At 49.3% G+C, this 22,409-nt stretch overlaps 1 protein-coding gene across 1 annotated transcript in view; it reads right to left on the bottom strand.

Annotated features, from left to right (window-relative positions):
- The window catches only part of HSD17B4 (hydroxysteroid 17-beta dehydrogenase 4), a 1,724,715-nt gene that overhangs the window by 713,478 nt on the left and 988,828 nt on the right, over nt 1–22,409 (bottom strand). The window contains exon 16 of the mRNA XM_069625564.1: nt 14,816–14,919. Within this exon, the coding sequence (XP_069481665.1) occupies nt 14,816–14,919 (104 nt within the window). The remainder of the gene's footprint in view (nt 1–14,815; nt 14,920–22,409) is intronic.

The raw sequence follows: 22,409 nt of genomic DNA, 5'->3' as shown, positions 1-22,409 counted from the left end.
TTAAGTTGGGGGTGATGATGTGGGTGGGGGACCAAAATATCACATGATGTTTAGCTCTGATGAGCAGTGCGGGGAAGGACGGGGGGAGTTGAGGGGTTGGGACTCAGTTGGAGGAGTCCTACAAGTTAAAAATCGTGGTGACATTGCAACACATGGAAATCTCCTACGTAGCATCAAGTCAAGAGACGCAAAATGGATGTACAGACATGGCTAACGCTGTCAGAACGGCCCGAGGGCTTAGACTAAAACTTCTTACGTGGAACGTCCGTGGGCTGAAAAACCAAGCCAAATTGAACAAGGTGGGAGCCTATGTTACTCGTCATCAGCCCCAAATTGTCATGTTACAAGAAACTCATAGAATACTCTTCACAGGCACGAGGAGTACTGGTCCTGATTCACCCATCGGTCGGGTTCCAAATGAGGAGAAGTAAAATAGACCCTCTGGGTCGCTATGTAATGGTGTGGGGAAGCATTGCGGGGGAAGAACTGATATTGGTAAACACATGTGGTCCAAATGTGGATGACCCCGATTCCTACACAAATTTAATGCAAGAGATTGGTTTATCTGGAAGCGAGCGTATACTGTGGGGGGGAGATTTTAACACTATATTAGACACTACCCTAGATCGCTCCACCTCCAAACACAGGAATCCCATGAAAACAGCTAACACTTTACAACAAATCATATTGCAGCTGCTACTGGTAGATGCTTGGAGAACACTGCACCCCCCACAAAAGACAGTATTTCTTGTACCCCTCGGTGCATGACACGGAATCCCACATAGATTACTGGCTGGTGTCTGCATCTCTTATGAACCAAATTAACGATAGTGAAATATTTCCCCGCACCCTGTCGGATCACTCCCCTATCCTGTTAGACATGACACTAGGAAACGTTAAGCCCCCGGTCAGGAGATGGAGAATGCCTCCTGACATCCTTAAGGACCTTGTAGTGGCAGAGGAATTACACACAGAGGTAGAATTTTTTCTTGAAACCAACAAAGACTCTGTAAATAGCTCAGCGATTTTATGGGAGACGTTCAAGGCATGGGTGAGGGGGAATTCTGATCTCCAAATGCACGGGGCTGTTGAAGGCGGTCAGGGGGGAACTGGTGGAGGTAGAGAAACGGTTGGGAGAGTTAGAGCAACGATATACATCTCTGCATGAGGACAGCACCCTCGCAGACATTAACAGTAATTTACAAGAATTCAATAAGCTAGCTACCAGGGAATTGCTGTACATGGCAACCCCCGGCCAGAGCACGCCGGTATGTCGAGGGGAACAAGGCGGGACGCACCCCAGCTAACCTACTAAAAGTGGAGAGACACCATACTTTGATCTCCAGCATAATAGCGAGCAACGGCACAGTAACAAGTAGTGAGGAGGGCATGAATAGAGAATGTTCCCATTTTTATACAGAACTATATGCCAACCATGATCTGAAGACTCCCAATGACATCAGGGGATACCTAGATAGCATCACGCTCCCGACGCTGCTAACAGAAAATAATAATCTGCTGTTAGACCAGCCCCTTACGGTTGAAGAAATAAAGAAAGCGATTAAATCACTGGCCAACGGAAAGGCTCCTGACTCAGACGGTGTGGGGTTGAGTTATATAAGGAACTCAGTGAGGAGCTTGCCCCGATATTACTGTCCGTGTGGGAGGAGGCCATAGAGGTAGGGACACTCCCAACGTCCATGAGAGAGGCCATAATAACAGTACTCCCCAAGCCCAGGAGACCCCACAATGAGATGTCCTCATACCGGCCCCTATCTCTTATAAACTGTGATGCCAAGATATTTGCAAAGATTCTGGCCACTAGACTCCTGACTCACATGCCAGTATTGGTACTCCCGGACCAATGCAGATTTATCCCCACTAGATCGACATTACTGAATCTCCGCAGGTTATTTGGTGTCATGGCCCAGATTAAGCCAGAGGCCCAGGCGGTGGCTGTGTCTCTAGATGCCGAAAAGGCGTTTGATTCTGTGTCATGGACATATCTATTCATGGTGCTTGAGAAATTTAGACTAGGCCCATACTTCCTGAAATGTGTCAAGGTACTATACACTAACCCGGGAGCCAGGGTATTGACCAACCGCACCATGTCAGAATGGTTTGAGCTGGGTAGGGGTACGAGACAGGGCTGCCCGTTCTCCCCCATACTGTTCGCCCTAACCACGGAACCAGTTGCAGCAGCAATTAGGGAACACCAGGGACAGAGGGGTATATGGATGGCGGGCCTGACCAATCAATATCACTAGACGCTGACAACGCCCTATTATACATCCGGGAACCAGACACACATTTGGGTCCGGCGATGGAGGCAGTGCACAAATTCGCAGAATATTTGGGATATAAAACCAATCGCTCTAAATCTGAAATTATTCCCTGACCCCAGCTACTAGATGTCCAAACAACACGCACGGCCTACAATGGTCCCCGGACAAGATAAGATACCTAGGGGTTATTGTGTTGGGGGTCAGAACGTCCTTATTTTTGAATAACCACGATTCCCTACTGAATACAATCTCTACTAAGCTCTGCTTCTGGGCCAAGCTTCCTATTTCACTTATCGGCCGGGTAGCTATACTGCAAATGTTCATTCTTCCTAAGATGCTGTACATATTTACCAACATCCCGAATTGGCCTGGTAGGCAGTTCTTTGACACTCTTAGATCCATGGCGGTGGAATTTGTCTGGTGCGGGGGGCGGCCAGGATGAAATGGGAAAACATGGTGGAACCATTTAACAAAGGTGGCATAGCAGCTCCTGACTTCGAATTGTATTATCTAGTTGCACAGGCCCAGTTTGTTAAGCACTGGTACGATGAGCAGGACACCTCTCCCCACATTTGTTCAGAAAAGCACGCCGCACGCCCAACCGACCTAAGGTCAGTCATCTTTAAAGGTAAACACAGAGATGAAGGTCCATTCGATCCAGTTAGTACAACAGCGCAGGCATGGTCCAAACTGTACCGTAGGCTTGGGTTGGAGACACCTTACTATGCTGAGACCCCGTTCTGGAACTTCCCCGGTATACCACCAACATATGATGCAGATATACAAAAAAAATGGGACACGGAGGAAGAATTTAAAATCAAAGACATATTCCCTAAAGGTAAATTTATAACGTTGGAGGAGTTTAAAACAGGGATGGGAAGTGACCCATTGATGATATTGCAATATAATAGAATGAGAGTGGCCTTTAAGGCTAGGTGGCCAATGTTCCCAGACAAACCCCCACCGCACCCGTGCCTGATGACTCCGTCAACCCGATCGGGAACCAGTGTCTCGGGGCTATACGTGGCCGTGCAGGCCAACACTCCAACGGTAAATAAGATAAAGTCCTCCTGGGAAGCAGATCTGGGAGAAACCATAACTGACAGAGCCTGGGACAGGTACTGTGAATAGACCAAGAGGGTATCCATGAATGCGGGCCTCCGGCTGATCCAATTTAAGATGTTGAACAAGTTGCACTATACCCCCCAAAAAAATGCGAAATTTACAAATAACAGTCCCGGTGGGTGTCAGAAGTGTGGGGCGGATCAGGCTGATTCGATACACATATACTGGAACTGTCCTCACGTACGTGTATTTTGGGGGGAGGTAGCAAATATCCTAGAGGAAGTAACGCAGATACCGGTGGACCTCACACCACAAAAATATCTGTTTGGCAATATTGGTAAACAGTCAGAGGTAACAAGAAGGCCATTTAACATTGCATGCGCGGTGGCAAAAAAGTGCATTCTGCAAAAATGGAAGAGTGCACAGGCGCCACAAGTGAGCCATTTTCTTAAGGAATTCATGTATGTCAATGAATGTGAAGAACACTATGTAATGTCACTCCCGAATTCATGTAAACCAAAGGACATTTGGACCCAGTTTAGAGTATATTTATGTGAAGCAGACTCGGCCAGTAACAGCCCGGCAGGGCCCAGCAATGCGTCCAACCAGTAATACCGCTTGCTCCATTGTATAACTGAACTGAATGTTGCTGTTCCGGATAAATATGAAATGTAATGTTGTTGCAATGTAATGTACCACAAAAATTAAATAAAGTTTTAAAAAAAAGGCTTGCCCGTCCTTAGGTTGCAGTCCATAGACCACCAAGATAGGTCCGGGTGGAGCGATGGAGGAACGTTGATCATCTCGGATTGAGAGCCCCGCTCCTGATTCCATGAGGCCGCAAAGTGCAGCTGAATCTTTCTCATCCTTAGTCTCGTGTGTGGCATGGCTAGCAGAACCGCCGCTAGTAGACCCAGGAGATGTTGGTACCACCATGCCGAGGGCACCTCTCTGCTGGGGAAGTGGGCGGTGGGCCTCTTGATGGCCGCGATCTTTTCCTCCGACAGGAAAACCCTCAGAGAGCATGTGTCCCAAATGAGTCCCAGGAATGTCGGACTGCGTAGGGAGCAGCTGTAACTTCTTGAGATTGAGCGAAAAGCCCAGGTCGTGCAGTGTGTTCATAAGGGCATGGGAAGAGTGGTGAACCGCTTCTGGAGAAGTAGCCCCGACAAGCCAGTCGTCGAGGTATGGGTAGATGTGGAAGCCCTGTGATCTCAGGAGGGCCGCTACAGCGTTCATGAGTCTGGTGAAGACCCTGGGGGCCGAGTTGACACCAAACGGAAGGACTTTGTATTGGAAATGGTAGCCCATGATCCTGAACCGTAGGAAAGAACGATGGGGCTGCCAAATCGAAACGTTTAGGTACACATTCTTCAGATTCCAGGGAGCACATCCAGTCTCCCTTGTCCAATGTCTCAGCTATAAAAGCTGCCGTAACCATCTTGAATTTTTGCAGGGGTAAGGAGAGGTTGAGGGTGGAAAGGTCCAGCACAACGCTCAGGCCCGCCTGGTTCTTCTTCTGAATGGCGAAAATCCTGGAGTAGCAGCCAAAGCCTCACTGGGAGGCTGGAACTTCCTCCACTGCCTGGCTCTCTACGAGCGACCGGATCTCCGCCAAAAGAGTTGCTGTCCCAACCTGTGGGAGTGGAGGGGAGGAGAGAGGAGAGGCTGGGATAGGAAGGCGGTACCCCATGGATACTACGGAGAGGATCCAGTGGTCGGCGAAATTCTGGCACCAGAAATGTGCATGGAGAGCAAGCCTGCCCCCCACCGGAGACACCTGGATCCGAAGGGGCGTGTCATGCCTTCTTTCCCTCAGAGGCTGAAGCTGAGGAGGGAGGGGGACTGGAAAAAGATCTTACCCCCACCCCTCCTTTTCGTTGTTTGCGCCGGTTCTGAGATGGCGAGCGGTCCGGGTGCCTGGATCTGCGTTCCTGGAAGCCACGGAACCCTCCATATGTACGACCCTTCTCTGAGCTCGGCTGAGATTGGGTGTAAGATTTGGGCGTGGTCTTTGTAAGAATGGAAAATGACTTTGCCGCTTGCGAGCTGTTCTTCTTTTTGTCCAGCTCTTCATCCGTAGAGGAGTGGGAGAGCCCACCCCCCTCTCGAACGGTAGATCTAGACTGCTCTCCTGGAAGTCCGGGTTGAATTTCGCCACCCGGAGCCAGGCTGTGCACCTCATGTCCGTGGCAATGCAGATGGCACAGCCCGAGGTATCGATATGCCCCACTGTGGATTCCATGAGGTCATGCGCCACAAGCTTGGCCTCCGCTAGCCCCGCCTTGAAGCGTGATTGGCATTGGGAGGGGAGTTCAGGGAGGAAGTCTGCAATTTCCCGCCATAACCGTTGGTTGGCGGCAGCCAGCATGGCGCAGGTGCAAGGAGGCGTTGGAGTAGATCTTCTGTAAGTCTCCAAGATCTTCTCCTCCTTGCCTAGCAGCGCCGCAGAGGAGGAGGCTGATGACGACTGAGGCTTGGAGTAAAGTGACGCCGCAGCGATCACCGAGGAGTGTGGCTGAGGATGGGTCGAGAGCAAGAGTGTGTCCCCCTCCATCTACCTGTAATTGACGCCCAGGCGTCGGTTGACCAGCAGGACTGAGGGGCTTGAGCCAACCCTTCTTGGCCACATTGGGTTGCAGTGGAATCCTGTGCTGGCAGAGGGGCGTCTTGTGAGGATTTCAGTCAGAACCCCCTCTGCCGGCTGTTCGACCTCAGGCTGAGGGAGGCCTAGGTATTCCGCCAGGCCAGCAAAATGTTCATGGAAGGCCCTGGCTTAGGATGTCGTGTCCGGATCCTCCTCCTCATCCGTGTCCTGCGGATCCGGAGGATCTTGGAGGAGGATGGGTAGATGGAGCCGGAGGCTGGGGTACAGAGACCGTAGCCGGAGGCTGAGGAGGTGGCGGAGGTTGTGAAGTTGGCTGTGGAGCCTGAGGAGGCGGCTGCACTGGGGTCAGGGAGCCCGATGGAGGTATCTGTGGTGCCGCTAGCTAGGGGAGGACTTCCCTGACTGCGTCCTTGATGATAACCCCCATCTGAGGAGACCTCATGAGGCCGAGGAATTTGCTGAAGAGCACCTCCTCACTGGTCGAAGAGGTGGCAGGGTGTACTGATGGGGTAGCAGGGGACTGCTGGAGCCACTGCGTACCCAGTCCGTATGGATGCATGGGAAAGTTGCCCTGGGCATATGAAGGGTAGACTGTAGGCCATGTACCTGGTTGTGACCAGTCCCACCTTAACACTCGTTCTTTGCCGAATTCGTTGAATGGTGTCGGACGGGTACTCCTGTCTGGCGCGGCTGTCATTTTGTCGAGCCGCCTGCCACGTGCCTGCGACGTGTTGCACAGCCTGCTGGGTCCGGCCTCGTCCAAGACTCTCGTGTGTGGATCACGAGGCCTACACTGCTCATCGGATCTCAGCCTGGTAGTTGTGACACCCTCGATCCGGGGGTCAGTAGAGCTGCGTTTAGGCGCCCCCTCGGACGTATTGCTGGTATTAGGGCATAGCCCCTTGGACGTATTGCCGGTGTTAGGGCGTAGCCCCTCAGGAGTAGGCCCAGTACAAGACCTTCCGGGAGGATCCGAGGACCCCTCGACCCGAAGGCTGGTAGCTGTAGCAGCCTCTGTGCACGTGCCGGTGGAAGGACCTGGCCGGTCCCTCCCGCGCGGGTGAGTCCCTGGGAAGGAGTCTCCCTTGCTGGAAAATATCGGCCGTACCTTGGACCTGGGACGATGCTTCACGAAGTTCTTGAGATCCTCTGGCGGTGACTTCTGGAAGAGCTCCCTCCACCTGGCTAGTCTGTTCTGCAGCGCCTTCGAGATCAGTGAGTCACACGCCGGACATGATTGCCAACCGTGGTCTGGGCCAAGGCAACATAGGCAGAGGGCATGGGGGTCCGAAGTTGGGAAGAGCCTGTGTCAGGATGGACACCTGCTGAACCCTGTAGAAGTCGGCATGCGCCGGAGAGGAGATTGACGCCAGAGGACCGACTACCCGATAGAAAAGACAAAAAAAGAAAAGAGAAGAAGTATCCGTGCGTGGAATTAAATGGCTGAAGCCAAACCCAGGAGCGCTGGTGAATTCAGCCCATTCCCGTCGACGCGGAAAAGGGGACTGAAGTGTGGCACCGGAGAGCAGAGTCAGGGCAGCGCAAACTCCCTGGGCCGTGCCCCTGTGCGCCTTTAAATTTAAAGGGGAAGAAGGTTTTTTCTGGTGAAAAATTAACCACCGTGGTATGACTGAAGACATGGTAAGCTGATTCCACCCTCCCAGATGGATAGCTGCAGTGTCTGTAGTGCAATTCGTGGATGACCCCTCCCCACAGGAGACCTCCAAGGACACCCTCTATTTTATGGAATGCCAGATCTGATTCTCAGAGAGGGGCATTCCGGAGGATGTATAAGAAGCGTGGTAAAGCCAACATTTTAGGGCAGCTCTACCCAATAGGGTCTGCGGAAGTAATGCCCAGTGCCGGACATCTATGATTAACCTCTCCGTAATTGGATGCAGATTATGGGTCACATATTCTGAAAGGTCTGATGTTATTTCGATCCCCAAATAACGGAAGTGTTCATGTTCTATACGGTATGGACAGTGTGGAGGAACTGCCCGAGTCCCACCTTTAATCGGGGAAAAGATAGATTTATTCCAATTTACGTGTAACCCGCTGAATGTCCTATACTGTTCTAGTATTCTCGTGACCACCGGACAGGAGTGAGCCGGATCGCCTCAGTACATCAATAGATTGTCAGCATATAATGAGACTTTATCCTACGCACCCTCGGGGCAATGAAATCCAATACACAAGTTTGTGCTGAGCAGTAGTATGGCTAGGGGTTTATTAATCATCGCAAATAGCAACGGGGATAGAGGGCACCCCTGGCGTGTTCCCCACCCCAATTGGAAGGTCCTAGAGGGCCATCCATTAACCCTGACCTCAGCCACTGGAGACTCATATAGGAGTTGACCTCAACCAAGGAAGGCCTCCCCAAATCCAATTCTCTGCATAATCTCCCAGAGGCTCTCCCATGAGACTTAGTCAAAATCCTTCTCAAAATCAACAGCTAATAATGCAAGGGGTTACCGGAGAGTCAGAGCTCTTTCCAGCATCAGGTGCAACCTGCGGATGTTCATCCATGTTGATCTGTGTAGCATAAAGCCTCACTGGTCCAGGTAGATTAGCGAAAAGATCATTGTTTTTAATCTGCCTGCGAGTACCTGTGTAAGGATTTTTGTTTCACAGTTAATCTGAGCTTCGACTGTATGAGCTACACAGCTCTGGGGGCTTCCCCTGCTTTGGGATGACTACTATATACTGGCTTTGCGTAGGTCCGGGGAGAGGACCCCTCGTTCTTTGCAGTAGAGGAACATTTTGAGTAAAGGAGTGGCCACTTCGTTCTCTACAAGTTTCTTACATGTTTCAATGGGAAAGCATTAGGGCCTGGAGTCTTCCGTGATTGCAATTGGGAGATGGCTGCTGCAATTTCGGATTCCATGATATCTTTATCCAGTTGCGTTTTCTGTCTCATGGTCAAAAAGGGAAGTGTAATGCCGTCTAGTATAGTTTTACTGACTGACCCGGCCGGGGGCGTGTATAGCGCTGCGTAATAATCCGCAAAGCCCTCAGCAATTTCACGGTCCGATTGCAATAGCCGGGATCGTGCAGTTCTGATCTCCCTCGTCCCTCCGTTCCAGCCAGGCCAGTATTTTGCTGGCTTTATCCCCAGATTCATACATCTATGTACGCATTTCTGAGTGTGCCTGTTTGGCGTTATTTAAGGAAACATTGCAGAGACATTCTTTGGCTTTCAAAAGGGATCGATGTGTTGCGGGCGACCCTGTAAGTATGTGTTCGGTCTCCCGTTCTGTTACCTCTTGCTGCGCCTACATAACTTTTTGTCAGTGTGCTTTTTTTATGAGCCGATATCCAGGAGAGCATTTCTCCTCGTAGTACCGATTTATATGCTTCCCACAGCGTTCCCTGGCTGTCCACCATACCATTATTAATTTCGAAATACGTGGTTGTTGTGTCACGTATATGGTCAAACTCAGGGAAGCCAAGGTAGTAGTTGTTTAGTCACCACGATGGAGGAGGTTTTGCCATATTCGTCCTCAGTTCCATCACCATGGGCAAGTGACCAGAGATTCCCCGGGGAAGCAGCGCTGCTTTGACCACTCTGTGTGCATCTACCGTTGGGAGAAATAAATAGTCCAACCTTAAGAGGGAGGCGTGGACCCCAGAGTGGTAGGAGTATCCACGTTCTAAGGGGTGAAGGTCCCGCCAAACATCACTCAATCCCACTGCCGAAGCGAAGGAGGCCAGTTTTGTGCGTGTTTCAGGGTTTCTGCCACGCAACTGCATATGATCTAACGTCACGTCCATGACAACATTAAAGTCCCCATTGAGAACCCAGAGGTCTGCTCAATGGGCTGTGATTATGGGTATTATGTCCTCAAATAATGCTGTGGTAAGTGACGGAGGAGCATATATTGCGAGAATTGCTAACGTTTCACTCCACAGTGCACCCTGCAACAACATGAATCGGCCATTGGGGCCTTGCACAACCCGAGACAGAGTGAGAGAGAGCCTCTTGTGTATCAGAATCAAGACCCCCCCATGGAGAAGCCTGCCTCTATTGATGTACGATAGTTCGAGCGCCGAAAGAGATTGCATGTTGTGCCGGCTAGGTGTGTTTCAGTGAGCAGAGCAATGTTGTGGGGAGTGTCTATTAAGGAACTGTGTCACCAGACACCGCTTAATCCCTGTGCCTAAACCATTCACATTCAATGTGAGGCGCTTTAGGGACTTTACGTTATCAACAGCCATTCCAATTCTGGAAACCTAATATGCAGCTGATTGTCCAGTGATCTGGGGAGAGTGCCTTGAATGTGTACGTAGTGGTGCGGGTAAGTGAGTGCTCGTTTACATCAAACATGTCGATTCGAAAACAAACTAAATCTACAAATCCCCCTATCCCCCTCCCTATACTCTTCCCCAACTTGAAGCATTTGTCGCCCAAAGCTTGCTGATAGCCAAAACAGTCGGCTATCAGTAATCAAATGAAAACTTACAACCTATGTTGCCTATTGTAGAGGAAAAAAGGGGAATCAGGCCATGCAACTAGTCAAACTTGGGAGGGGGTGCGCCGGGACGCACAGCTTGAACACAGATCAAAAGAGTTCCTTTGCGCTTTCGCTCCTTTAGTCAGGGAATTTACCCATTAGCCGGCACATCCTCGGCCAGCAACGCCAACATCCCAGTGTCTATTGATCTGTTCTATTAGTCATTGTCCATGGGCGGTGTTCGTTCTGGTTCATGCGGCTGAGGCAGTTGGTCGAGTGGCGGCCTTTCGGGGTGAGCTCTAGGTCTATTTGTTTTTTTTCTGTCCGGCTTCCAGTCGCCCTCAAGGTGCTGTTCCGCCCATTTCCATGCCTCACGAGGGTCCGTAAAGTGTACTGTATTGCCTTTATGGTATATTTTCAATTGCGCCAGGAACAGCAGGCCATATTTAACATTTAGGGACTGTAAACGCTTCTTGAGTTGGTCAAAGGATTGTCTAGCGCGTTGCACCACTCTGGTGCAATCCGGAAAGAAAGCGATCAGGGATCCATTGCACGTAATCAATCCTCTGGCACGGGCCATTTGAAGTAGCGTTTCATGGCCCCAATAATTCAATAATTTGCCAAATGACTTTTGCATGGTGACGCGCCCGGAGTAAGTCGTCCTGTCGGCATGCGGTGGACCCGCTCGATAGAGAAGACATTTCAGAACATCTTGGGTGCAAACATGTCCACTAGCCATTGTTCCAGAAATAGTTCCATGTTCGGTCCCTCCGATTTCTCAGGCAGCCTCAGGATGCGGACGTTATTCCGTCGCGACTTGCCCTCTCTCCTTCGTCCACCGTTCTTCCATCGTCTTCAGGCGTGCCATTACCCTTGACATTTGCTGATCCATGTTGCGGAGGCCCTCCTCTGCCCCCGATAACCGTTGTTCAGCTTTACCTGTACGAAAGGACAATTTCTGGAGGTCGTGGCGCGGTAGGGACACACCTGCACTAATCCCATCCATCTTCTTTTCCATAGAGATGGGGGAGTTAGCAATGGCATTCATGACTTCTTTTAGAGAGATCGCTTTTTCCATCTCCACCGTGTCGCTTGCCGATGCTTGCCCAGCGGGAGCAGTCATTGGAGGCATTGCATATTGCTCCATTTTGCTTTGGGTAGATGGTTTTTTGAGCTGGTCTTTGACCATGTCTTTGACCATGATGAGATTGTCCTTGAGAGTGTGCCGTCACTCGGTTTATTTTAAGCAGGAGTGGGGTGCCAGCAATCATGGGGGCAGCCAGATCTCAGCGTTGCAACGGAGCGTTAGTAGGGAACGATGTTAGTGTAGCGGACGTTGGTGCTTGGTTTCCCTAGCTCCGGACCCAGGACCGCCCCCGGAATCCTATTATGCTTATCTAAGCCGCATAGAGCCCAGAGAAGGAAGAGGTCTTGTTTGAGTAGGCGCACCGGGCACAACGTCGGATGTAAAGCCGTTCTTTGTCGTAGATAGCAGGGGTTCCATGGTCAGTATCCCCACAGCACCAGATCGGGCCAGTGTACTGTTCACTATTCTAGGCCACAGACCCAGTCCGCACAGCCAAGAATCCTAGTACCAGTGTCTTTTGCCTATGATGGATGGGTGTGTAAAAAGAGCGTCACCAGCGACTCACAGATCACTCCGTGGAAACAGGTTAGAGTATCATGCTAGCAACCAGGACAGCACGGCCACATTTATTCACAGTTCTGATGTTAGTATACCACAGTGATTTCCCAATGCCGGTCCCTGCAGGTAAGAGGCTCCCCTACTAGATGTTAGCACAGCCGTCGTATCTAGATGCATTGGGAAGGTCTCCTCCTTCTGTTCTTGTTGAGGCGTGACTTCTCACTCGCATCCTACCACTGTTCCTCGTTGCTTTCCTTATTTAGTCTGCTTGTCATGGCGAACCTCTTCCGGGGCGCACCACCATCTGATGGACCATTAGGGAGTCCACAGCTCCCTTGGCGCCTCTCAGCTGATCCTTCCCCTGTGTATCCTCGCTCCTGTGCGTTATGTTTCCAGCCTTCTCATTCCGGGCAAGTATCCGGACATCTGGTAGTTGCGCCCCTCCTCGCCACACATTTCTATTCCATGGAGCCACGTGTGTTTATTTTCCGCCCTCTTTAGCAGCGTGGACGACCAAGTCCAGCGACTCCCTGCTTACCAGCCCGCGCAGCCGTTGCCGCACACGAACACCGGCCCCTGCAGCGGTGCTGTCTTCTCCCATCTTCCTCAAATGATTCCGTCGTATCCCTCAGGCCACCGCCATTGCGCTACTGGCAGTCCGCAACAGTTCGGGCAGGTCGGGTCACGCTCCCCAGCAAGACAGCATGGAACCTGCTCGGGTCCTCAGTCGCAGCGGCAGAGGGGTTGTGTGTCAGCACCAGTGCAGACAAGCGGTCCGGGAGACCAAGCCCTCGTCTCTAGCTGTCGTCCGGCCTCAAGGAGGGATGTCGCCACTGCTGTTCTCTTCGGAGGTTATTACTGGCTGGCGGCCATTTTAATTGGCGCTGCTCACTCCGCCACGGCGCACCAGGTCTTCCTCAATTCTGCCGTCAGGAGGTGAATTCAGCAGCACACACTTCACCGGGAGAACCCTTGTGCGTTCATCCCCAGTCTAATGTGTTTACAGCACATTCCGCCACCAAAGCAGGATGTTAGAACAGGATATCTAAATGTTCTGATCAATCGGTCATCACCTGATTGTCTTGCAGGGTAAAAAGAGCAGATTACTGAGGTAAGAAAGGTACAGCAAGGTGAAAGCATCATGAACAGTGGAAGAGGAAAATACTCCTGTGAAACCCAACGGGCAATACTGGGGAATACTCCTCCCTCAGTCCACATCTTGAAGGAAGTCTTCCTAGCATAGGTATAATCTTCTGTTATATCGAAACTTACCTGAAGCGTCATGGTCGATTTTATTTATTTAATTTGTAAAGTCTGCAAACCTCCCGTAGGCATTGAGGCGCTGTTGCAGCTTCAAGTTACAACTGCCTGTGGTGAAACACCAGCAACACAACATTCTCTCATACATACACACAGATTCCAACATTCTGTCATTCACTTTGACCTCATACATTCCAAGGCAGCCTGAATCCATCCTTAAGCTGTAAAACAATAACAAACTATTCCCGTTGTATAAGGGCCCCTGGAATCTAACCCTTCTCAATCCCTCATGTGTGTTACTCACTGAATAGCGGTATGGACCAATCTATGGTTCATCAGGTTAGGTTGAGGTGGAAGCAAAGGCCTACCAGAATAGCCTTAGCCTGCGAACCGGCATGTGGAGAGAGGAGGTTGGGGGGGGGAGTGGGCCAACCTATGAGATTTGCAATCTCCTGCTGACCCTTACTAAATACTATTACTTACACAGATGGCAGGGATCCCCCAATGGCTCTCCATGAACGTGAAGAGATGGTAATGTCTTCTGTAAACACGAGACGGTGGGGCGTATCTGTTGATCAGAAGCCACACCAGCAAATCTCACTCATCTTTACGCAACGTACCCAGAAAGATGCTCCTGTTCTTCTGCCGAGGATGATCCGTTTCTGTGCCTGACACTGTCCCTGCTGATAGCATCCTGGGTACCAGGCATTAGAACTTGTCAGGTTCTTTGTTTTCATTGCTCGTTCATCCATCAGGACATTGCTGCCGATATGGCCACGTTCATGAGTCCTACCCCAACCATGAGAGTGGCATCTGGGACATTTTAAAATTATAGGGTGCTGGAAGTTGAAGTGGTTTCTGGCTTTGTGCATTGGAATCAAATAGCTGACAGGGGTCTGAGTGGGTCCACTCACTGAAGGCAAAACATTAAAAACACATTAACGTGAAATTAAAACAAAGTCGTAATTGTAAAGATTTTCAGGAAATGCATGAAAGGAACTGTTTTCCTAAACTGGCAGTTACCCACATCACTAAATCCACCCATTGGCACCCTGGTAGGCATAAATGACTAAGCACGTTTTTGTGGAATATATTAACAGTGGTGCTTTGTATCTGTTGCAGGACAAAGAGAGGAGGTACTGGATTTGTGGAAGCAATACATCTTATAAGTATCAATGCTGTCTTTTTAAAGTAATGAAGATATTAGTTAATGATAGTCTGCAAATGGACATCTGCTTTTACTGAAGATGAAGATTATTAAACAGTCATACACATACAAAATGTGGCGCTAATGGTCCTTAAAGTGTTACTTTTCTCAAACATCGGGCTGTTGGTTCCAACATGCTTTCTAAAATGTCCCACAAAATGTCAACTTGTCAATTATAGAAACCATTAATTACATTTTAGAAAAACTCTTCATGTCTAGAAAGTCTTTCTTTGAGTTGGTGGGACTGTGGCCGTGTTTAGTTACATAATCATGTGCAGTGTTAAACAGTACCTTGACATGATGTGATGACCTCTTGCCACCAAATCCTCCATATCCAACGATAAACACAGAAAACTGATTATAGCATATCACATCCTCGCCGCTGTATGTGTGAACTGAAAGAGATTATTTTTAAAAAGTTCAAAATTGTGGATTCTACACCATACGGAATGGTTCAGCAAATTACAGGCACCAATCAATTACAGGCACCAATCAGTCAGAACAGGTTACTACGTATTTCGATACATAATAGGAGGTATTAGTTGTACATGGGTAGACTCCAAGTCAGGGGGTATTTTAGTTGTTCGATGATAGTTTAGACACTTGTTTGTAATACATCTGTGTTTCACAAGATATATAAATCCATTGGGAACTGGTTACAGCACACCTAAGCAAAAAAACATGTGGTTCACTTGCTTGCACTCTAAGACACAAAAGTATTTGCAAGATACTTAGCTGTGTTACATGCTAATGACCCTTGGACCTTGGTTCATTCAATTAAACATTATCCTACAGATAAAAAGTAAATTTATTTGAAGTCATACACCAAGAAGATAATCTCAAAACAGGAGATGAAGCTGGTAAATTAGTTCACTGTGTGGACATTTACTTTTTATGCAGAAAGGTTGTAAAGTTTGCTTCATTCAGACACGAAGATGATCAAAAGCCTGTAGATCCCCCAAGAGTGTGTCACAGATCACAGTATTTTATTTCTGAGAGGCCATGGACTTACATGAGTCACGGACAGGGCAAAACTGCAGCCATGGTTAGGAGGATGACGCAGCAACCTCAAACAAGTTTGGACAGGATGGCACGTTGACAAGTTTGATTGGCTGCCACACAAGCAGAAACCCACACGGTTGTACGAGCATGACGTTAAGGTGTTCCTTGGGGCACAGTTAAGCCCAGTGATGCGTTAAACATCACCAATTAAGTGTTTTACCACCTGAGAGCCGGAACAGGCTTGACATCTGATAAGGTCTCATTAAGTGTAATAGAAAGATCCACTGAAGGAGGTGGTCCACATCAAGTAGGCTGAACAGAATTGTACAGGTCTTGCATGGTGATGTAAAGGTATGCCCTCCAAGGTCAGAGCTTGCTCTGTTAGGAAATTCATAACATTTGGATCTTACTGACTTTTTGTATGAGGCTCTTTGTGTAAAATCCTATAAAAAGCAAGAGTTTTCTGTGATCAGGGGTCACATTTTTGGGATTCGGATACGCTGCCAGTTTCTCTGGTCATTTCAACACAGCTGTAAGAAAATAAGTGCGTCTCTATCTTTGCTGCCAGGGGATGCTTATTAATTACGCGGATTGGTTTTCTGGTTTTTACTAGTGCAATGATATGTAAAGTAAACAATAACTGGGATAATATACTCACCAATTCCAAATTTCATTTAGAAAACAGCATTTTGACCCACTGAGAAAAAAGAAAATCGACAAAGCATATTTGTGTACATTGTGTACATTGAGATGAGGCATAAAAAGTGGAAAAAAGGGGAACAGGTGTCTAAAAAGAGGAGAAGGGGTAGACTGTTGAAGCGGTGTGTAGAAGCATATGGTGTGAAAGTCCCTCATTTAAACAAGTAATAAATTAATTTTCCAAAACATATAACAAAATGAAGGGCAGATATAGCCCATTCTCATAAAAGGACAATACGTGGGTGCTTTTGAGCTGCAGCAAGTATGGCTGCTTGTGATGACAGCTCTGTATCTTGTATAAACTTAACAACAAATATCCTTTGCTACTAGCACAGTGGGGAGCTGTAGCTTACCCACCTGGACAGCCACGCTGCGGGCATCAACTGTGTGCAGTTTCGAGCTGGGATTCCTCTTACATCGGCGGGAATCCGTGCCGGATGATTTTGCTGCGTGGAGCCCGCTTTGCCCCTTTGCGACAGCAGTGAGTGGAGTGAAGGTGGGGGCGGCTACCGGAGGAGCTGGCCTCGCTTACTTCCATCTGACTTGGGCTTGGCTGATACAGAGTCCATAGCATGGCGGATGAGCCTGTCATTAGCTGTTGCCAACAGGAGGCGGCGCAGCCACCATATTGCCTGTGGAGCGGCGAGGCCAGTGGGCGAGCGGGTGAGGCTTGCATTATTGGAGGACTCCTGCAACGCTAACGGATATGCCAGAGGGACCCTGAAGATGCATTCCAGAGCAACGTTCCTCTGTGAGGGAATTTTCCGAGTGATCTGCTCGCTTCTGACACCAGCTGGTATATTGATCACGGGGAGAAGAGGAGTGTGCTACCCCTGTGGTCTGTATGTCTTCCCTGTTGGCCCTGCATACTGAAGGAGGGGCCGGGCTGGTCTCCCACCTATAATGGACATGCATTGTTTCTGGCCTGGAGGGAGCCACTATTTGACTGCAACCTGAGCCCTGTTCAATGTGCTGCACGCTGGGGTATAGTGCTGTATTAGATAAAACCTGCTATAAATATGCCTCAGCTCAGCCTGTCTCTCCATCGGCCTCTGCCCCGATGGCGCGCAGCAGTGGAAAAGGTAAAAAGGGCCCTATGGACTCTTACAAAAGTACTCCCAGTAGGGAGGTTGTGCCTGGCGACTCTCAAATGGAGAGCATCGTTGGGGGCCCCCCACCCAATTTGAACCCCTACATGATGGCAATGCAAGCAGGCTTTGAGCCTGTTAACACTGTTGGATGACATTATATGCACTATTCAATCCCTTAAGACAAAACTTGATAAGGAAAGTGGATGTATTACTGCTCCTGAAACGCCTGTAAGTGATTTGGAGGACACAGTGGGGAGGCACAACCAGGATCTTGAAGCATTCATGAAGGAGCTCAGGGCAGTGTGCTCAAAGTGTGAGGATCTGGAATGACGTTCCTGCCGAAACAACATCAGAATAGTGGGGGTTCCTGAGAAGGCTGTTTGGGGTCCAATGGAGCTGTTGGTGGAAAATATTCTGCAGTCCATTTTTGGAGAGGCGCAGTTTTCGGCACAGTTCCTGATTGAGAGGGTGCACTGTTTGTTGACCCCGAAGCTGGAGCCCCCTCAACACAATTATCGCCAAACTTACTAAATTAGCGTGATTGTGACCAAGTCCTTAAGGTGGCAGGGGAAAACGGAACTCCTCAACATGATTCAGTGTGGATTTACATCTACCCTGATTTATTCGGCTGGAGTTCAGGCAGCGAGAAGGACTTTCAATCAGGTGAAGGGCCTGCTGCGGGACAGACAGGTCCAATATGCCATGATGTATCTGGCCAAGCTGAGGATTCAGCATGGGGGCAGAGCGCACTTTTTTTAATCCTAAGGACGCGGCAGCGGCATACATTGAGAGGTCCATACCGGTTCCGGTGGATCGAGGGCCCAACTCCGGTCGGAAGGATCAGGCCTTGATGGCTGCGCAGGTTACATCAGGGGATTGACATATGCGTGGCAGTGTTTGATGCTGTTGTACACGATTCTTAATGTTGGCCTACTGCTGTGCCGCACAACTACAACTACAGTTCTGGCTGATGTTCACAATGTGCTCCATGGGTTTGCTCATGCAGGGTTATTTGGGTTACACTATTAAGTTGTGGTGGATGGTGCGGGTGGTTGGGTTGGGGGAATGGGTTTAAAGTTTATGACAGTCATGTTGTGGGCAGTTGGGTGCGGGGTGATGCGGTTGTTCCAGGAGGCTTTTGTCCCAATTTGGGGAAGTGACAGGTAGTGGAGGGGGCAGGCAAGGTTTCCCGCTGCCACTTTTCATATGGAACATCCGGGGGTTGAACAATCCGGTTAAGGCCTGTAAGGTTCTCTCGCCTATAGAGCGATATGGCCCTAAAATAATTACGTTGCAAGAAACCCACACGTTGGGGAGACTTCATGACGCCTTTGCAAGCAGATGGGGGCCTTTGCGGTACTACACAGATTACTCTTCAAAATCCAGGGGGGTACCGACGCTTATACACCACTCTTTAGGATTTAGGGTCGCTAGGAGTGTGGCAGACTCAATGGGTCACTATGTTATAGTCTGTGGATCGCTGGCAGAGCAACTGTTTATCCTTATCAATACGTATGGCCCGAACCTGGATGACTGAATTCTACCCACAGGTGTCACATGAGCTAATTGGCACTAAGGGGGCCATGATAATATGGGGGAGGGGACTTTAACAAAATTCTAGACTCTCGCCTGGACAGGACGGCAGAAGTTCTCAGGGCTACATCTAGGGCTGTGCAGACTTTGCAGGAGTTGATACTGCGATTTGTAGATGCCTGGCGTCACATACACCCACAAGACAGGGAATACACATATTACTCCTCAGTATATGATTCTGGTTTACGGATAGATTTTTGGCTGATCTCCCCTGGCTTGATGTTGATGGTCAAAAGCTGCACCATACACCCCCTGTACATTGTCTGGCCATTCACAGTTGATGCTGCTGTTGCTGTTTGAGGATATCCCAAGACCTCACCCTCTCTGGAGAATGGCTCTGGCTATGTTGCTGGACAGAAACATTGTTCAATCTGTACACACAAATGTTGCAGAGTTCTTCACCCTTAATGAAGGGTTTGTGAACGCACCCCCGACTCTGGCAGCAATGCTATTAGAGCCTGGCGGTAACTGCGTGAAAACAAGGGCTGCCGCCAAGAAAACAGTGAAAATAATGCTACTTCTGGCAATACCAGTGTTACTAGCGCCAACAGAAATTGCGTCACCACCAGAACGGGAAGCATCGCGACAGCCATTTTGAAAAACACAATCCATTAAATATCTCTGCTTCCTGCAGCCATCAGGTCCTGGTAAGCGGCAAAAATGTCTCAGGAGAGGATAAGAGGCAAGGTGGCCGATCATCACCTGCGGAGACCCAAATTTAGCGATGGGGAGTTGGTGGTCCTTACAGATGAGGTAACTTCCCGCTGCGAGGAACTCTATGGCAGTCACCAACGCGACAACAGTGGGCAGCGCCGGACCGCCATCTGGAATTCCATCACCCAGAAGGTGACAGCAGTCTCAAGTGTACCCCGTGATGGAGAGGACTGCCGCAAGCTGTGGAACAACCTGTGGGTCAGGGTGCGGGGACTATTGCCCCAACACCGCCAGGAGTCCCTGGCAACAGGAGGAGGCACTGTTGAGAAACTGGTCCTCATCGCCTAGGAGGAGAAATGTAGCACAGTGCTGGACCTCGAGGGGATAAATAGAGTCAGCAGTACAGAGGCAGGTGCCAGCAACCAGGAGGTGAGTGAACTCCCCACTCCCAAACAAATGCATGCACAAATGATAGCCCAGCACAAGATGTTCCAGTGGACAAGGACACAAATGAGCAGACCCAGAAGCTGGGCCTCCAAACAGGGCAGTGAGATGGGGTGGCACATCAGCCACCCTCCACAGCAGCCATGGGGCAGGTTATCAATGGCACTCCTGAGCGTCACAGCAGCAGGAAGGTCAAGTAAGTTAACTGAACTAATGCCATGGGCACCACAACCCTACTGGGACACCCTGTGTCAGCGGGATTGAGGTGCGTGAGCAACCACAACACCGTGCAGCAGTGTCACCAGAATGTTGCGGCCCCAGTAGACCTGCCCTATTTCTGCATGGCAGACAGGACACAAAAAACCATACAAACCATGCATGCCATACGTAAGTTACCCCAGCATGGACACCCTGGCCTACCCACACACAGCCTAAAGACCAACAGGCCGTAGGTCAGACACCTATCGTTACAAGCAACCCCATGATGCTGGCCCACATCCCACATGCACCCTCCCATCACCAACCATGCTCATTTGCCCGTATGTGCAGGGTCACACTCTGTACCCTAGCATTTGTGGCTTGCATGCCAGCACACATGGGGGAACCATGCGTGATAACATTTCCCATGCCCCCTACAGGCTCTCGCGCATCGCCAGAGGAATCGGAGGAGGATGCAGGCTCATCAGGGAGCAGCGCATCCAAGCATTCAAAGTCTGCCATCACTGCCACCACCACCCCGCAAAGGCCGACACAAGCCACACCAAGGCAGATGTCCTGGCGGGCAAGGCCGCGCAGCAGATCAGGGCCAAGGCAACGCCCATGCCACAGGCCACCAGGAGCAGCACAGGGAACACTGCAGGCTCACCCACAGCCGTACGCAGAGACACTGAGGCCACACCTGCTGGCAGGGCGACTGAGGAGCCACAGGAGGAGATCAGCCCTGTGTCACCACCTGCCAAAGGGCCAGACACCATGTGGGATATTTTGACCCACTCCAATGTGCCTCACTACATTACTTTACTGCGATGGTGAAAGAAACAGCCCAAAATTACCACGTTGACTCCTGTGCGCGCCAAAATCTTTAAAACTGTGTTTGTGTCACAACCAGAAAAAGGCTGCACACCCTACCACACACAGTTCAGGTGGGGTGAAAACAGAGTCCTCACTGCAGGAGCATACCAGTGGGCCCTGCCACAGTCAACATGGAGCAAAGTGAACGAAACAGCACCATTGTGCTGAAAACCCAAATGCCTCTTTTAAAAATGTGATCTTTCAACCTTCAAAGTGCTGTTTTGCACTAAATCCATTGATTTCTCATAGGCCACTATGATGAAAAAGGCCTGAAATGCTCATGATCATCCATTGTGGCTCAGAGGAACCGGGCCAAATTGAATGACAGCTTCTGGCAACAGTATCCTTTGAAAAGCAAACCAGGGATTGTGCATTTATTTTTCCACGGGATGAGGGAGGGATGGGGGGGGGGGGGACACGGCTAAAACTTTGCAACAAGTATCAGAATCAGCTGTGCAGAGAGAGACTCTAAACAAAGGCATGATACATGTATCCATGCTGCAAACCATTCCAGCACTCAAGGGAAGGACTGAGCTGACTGAAATGAGTATTTGCTGCAGAGGAAAACCGAATTTAAAAGAAATAAGTTAAATGTGCCTTTTCATGAATGAAGGGGAAAATCGCCTATTTTAAAAGTACATTATTGTGTCAAGGCTTGATTACTTAGAATTGTAAAAGGACTTGTAATGGTAAAGACAAACTTATAAACTGTTTTAATTTTATATGTTTAAAGGAAAGATTTAAAAAGGTGAAACTGAAAGCTAAATTCAGTCTGAGTTAAATAAACTATATTAAAAAAACTTGCTCTGTCAGTGCTGACCCTGAGAAAGGATGACACTTCCGCTGCTGGAACAGGAAATGCTAATTGAGAGCATCGGGGCTTTGAATCCCAGGACAAAGACTTCATTAGACATTCGTCTTTGCCCCAGGCTGTTAGGCAGAGTCCTGTGCAGTGCCCTTAGGGACCACTACACACGATTAAGACCACAGGTGGCAATACAAGTTTTACCTTTAGTACAAGCCTGCAATACTATGTCAGAGTGGTAATAGTGGCGGAGCAGCCAGACTCATCTCAAGAGTATATGAGCAGTAGCAGAGATTACCCAAAGGGACCACAATTACTGTGACTCAAGCAAACACTGACTCAAGGTTTCAGGTAAAAAATATAAGTACATTTATGTTTTAACCATTCATTATAAACACAACACTTCTATTAAACTTAAATAAAAACCACACATTAAATATACCACAACTAACCAATTAACTTTGTACAGTAATTCTCAAGGTAAGTCCCCTGTGTTTGAATGGACCAGTGTTACGAACAAAACACG

Source organism: Ambystoma mexicanum, chromosome 6p (genome assembly GCF_040938575.1).
Source record: "Ambystoma mexicanum isolate Mex_15411 chromosome 6p, UKY_AmexF1_1, whole genome shotgun sequence".
NCBI classification, from domain to species: domain Eukaryota; kingdom Metazoa; phylum Chordata; class Amphibia; order Caudata; family Ambystomatidae; genus Ambystoma; species Ambystoma mexicanum.
Note: the sequence above shows the minus strand (reverse complement) of the source record. Positions and strands in the feature narration are given on the sequence as shown.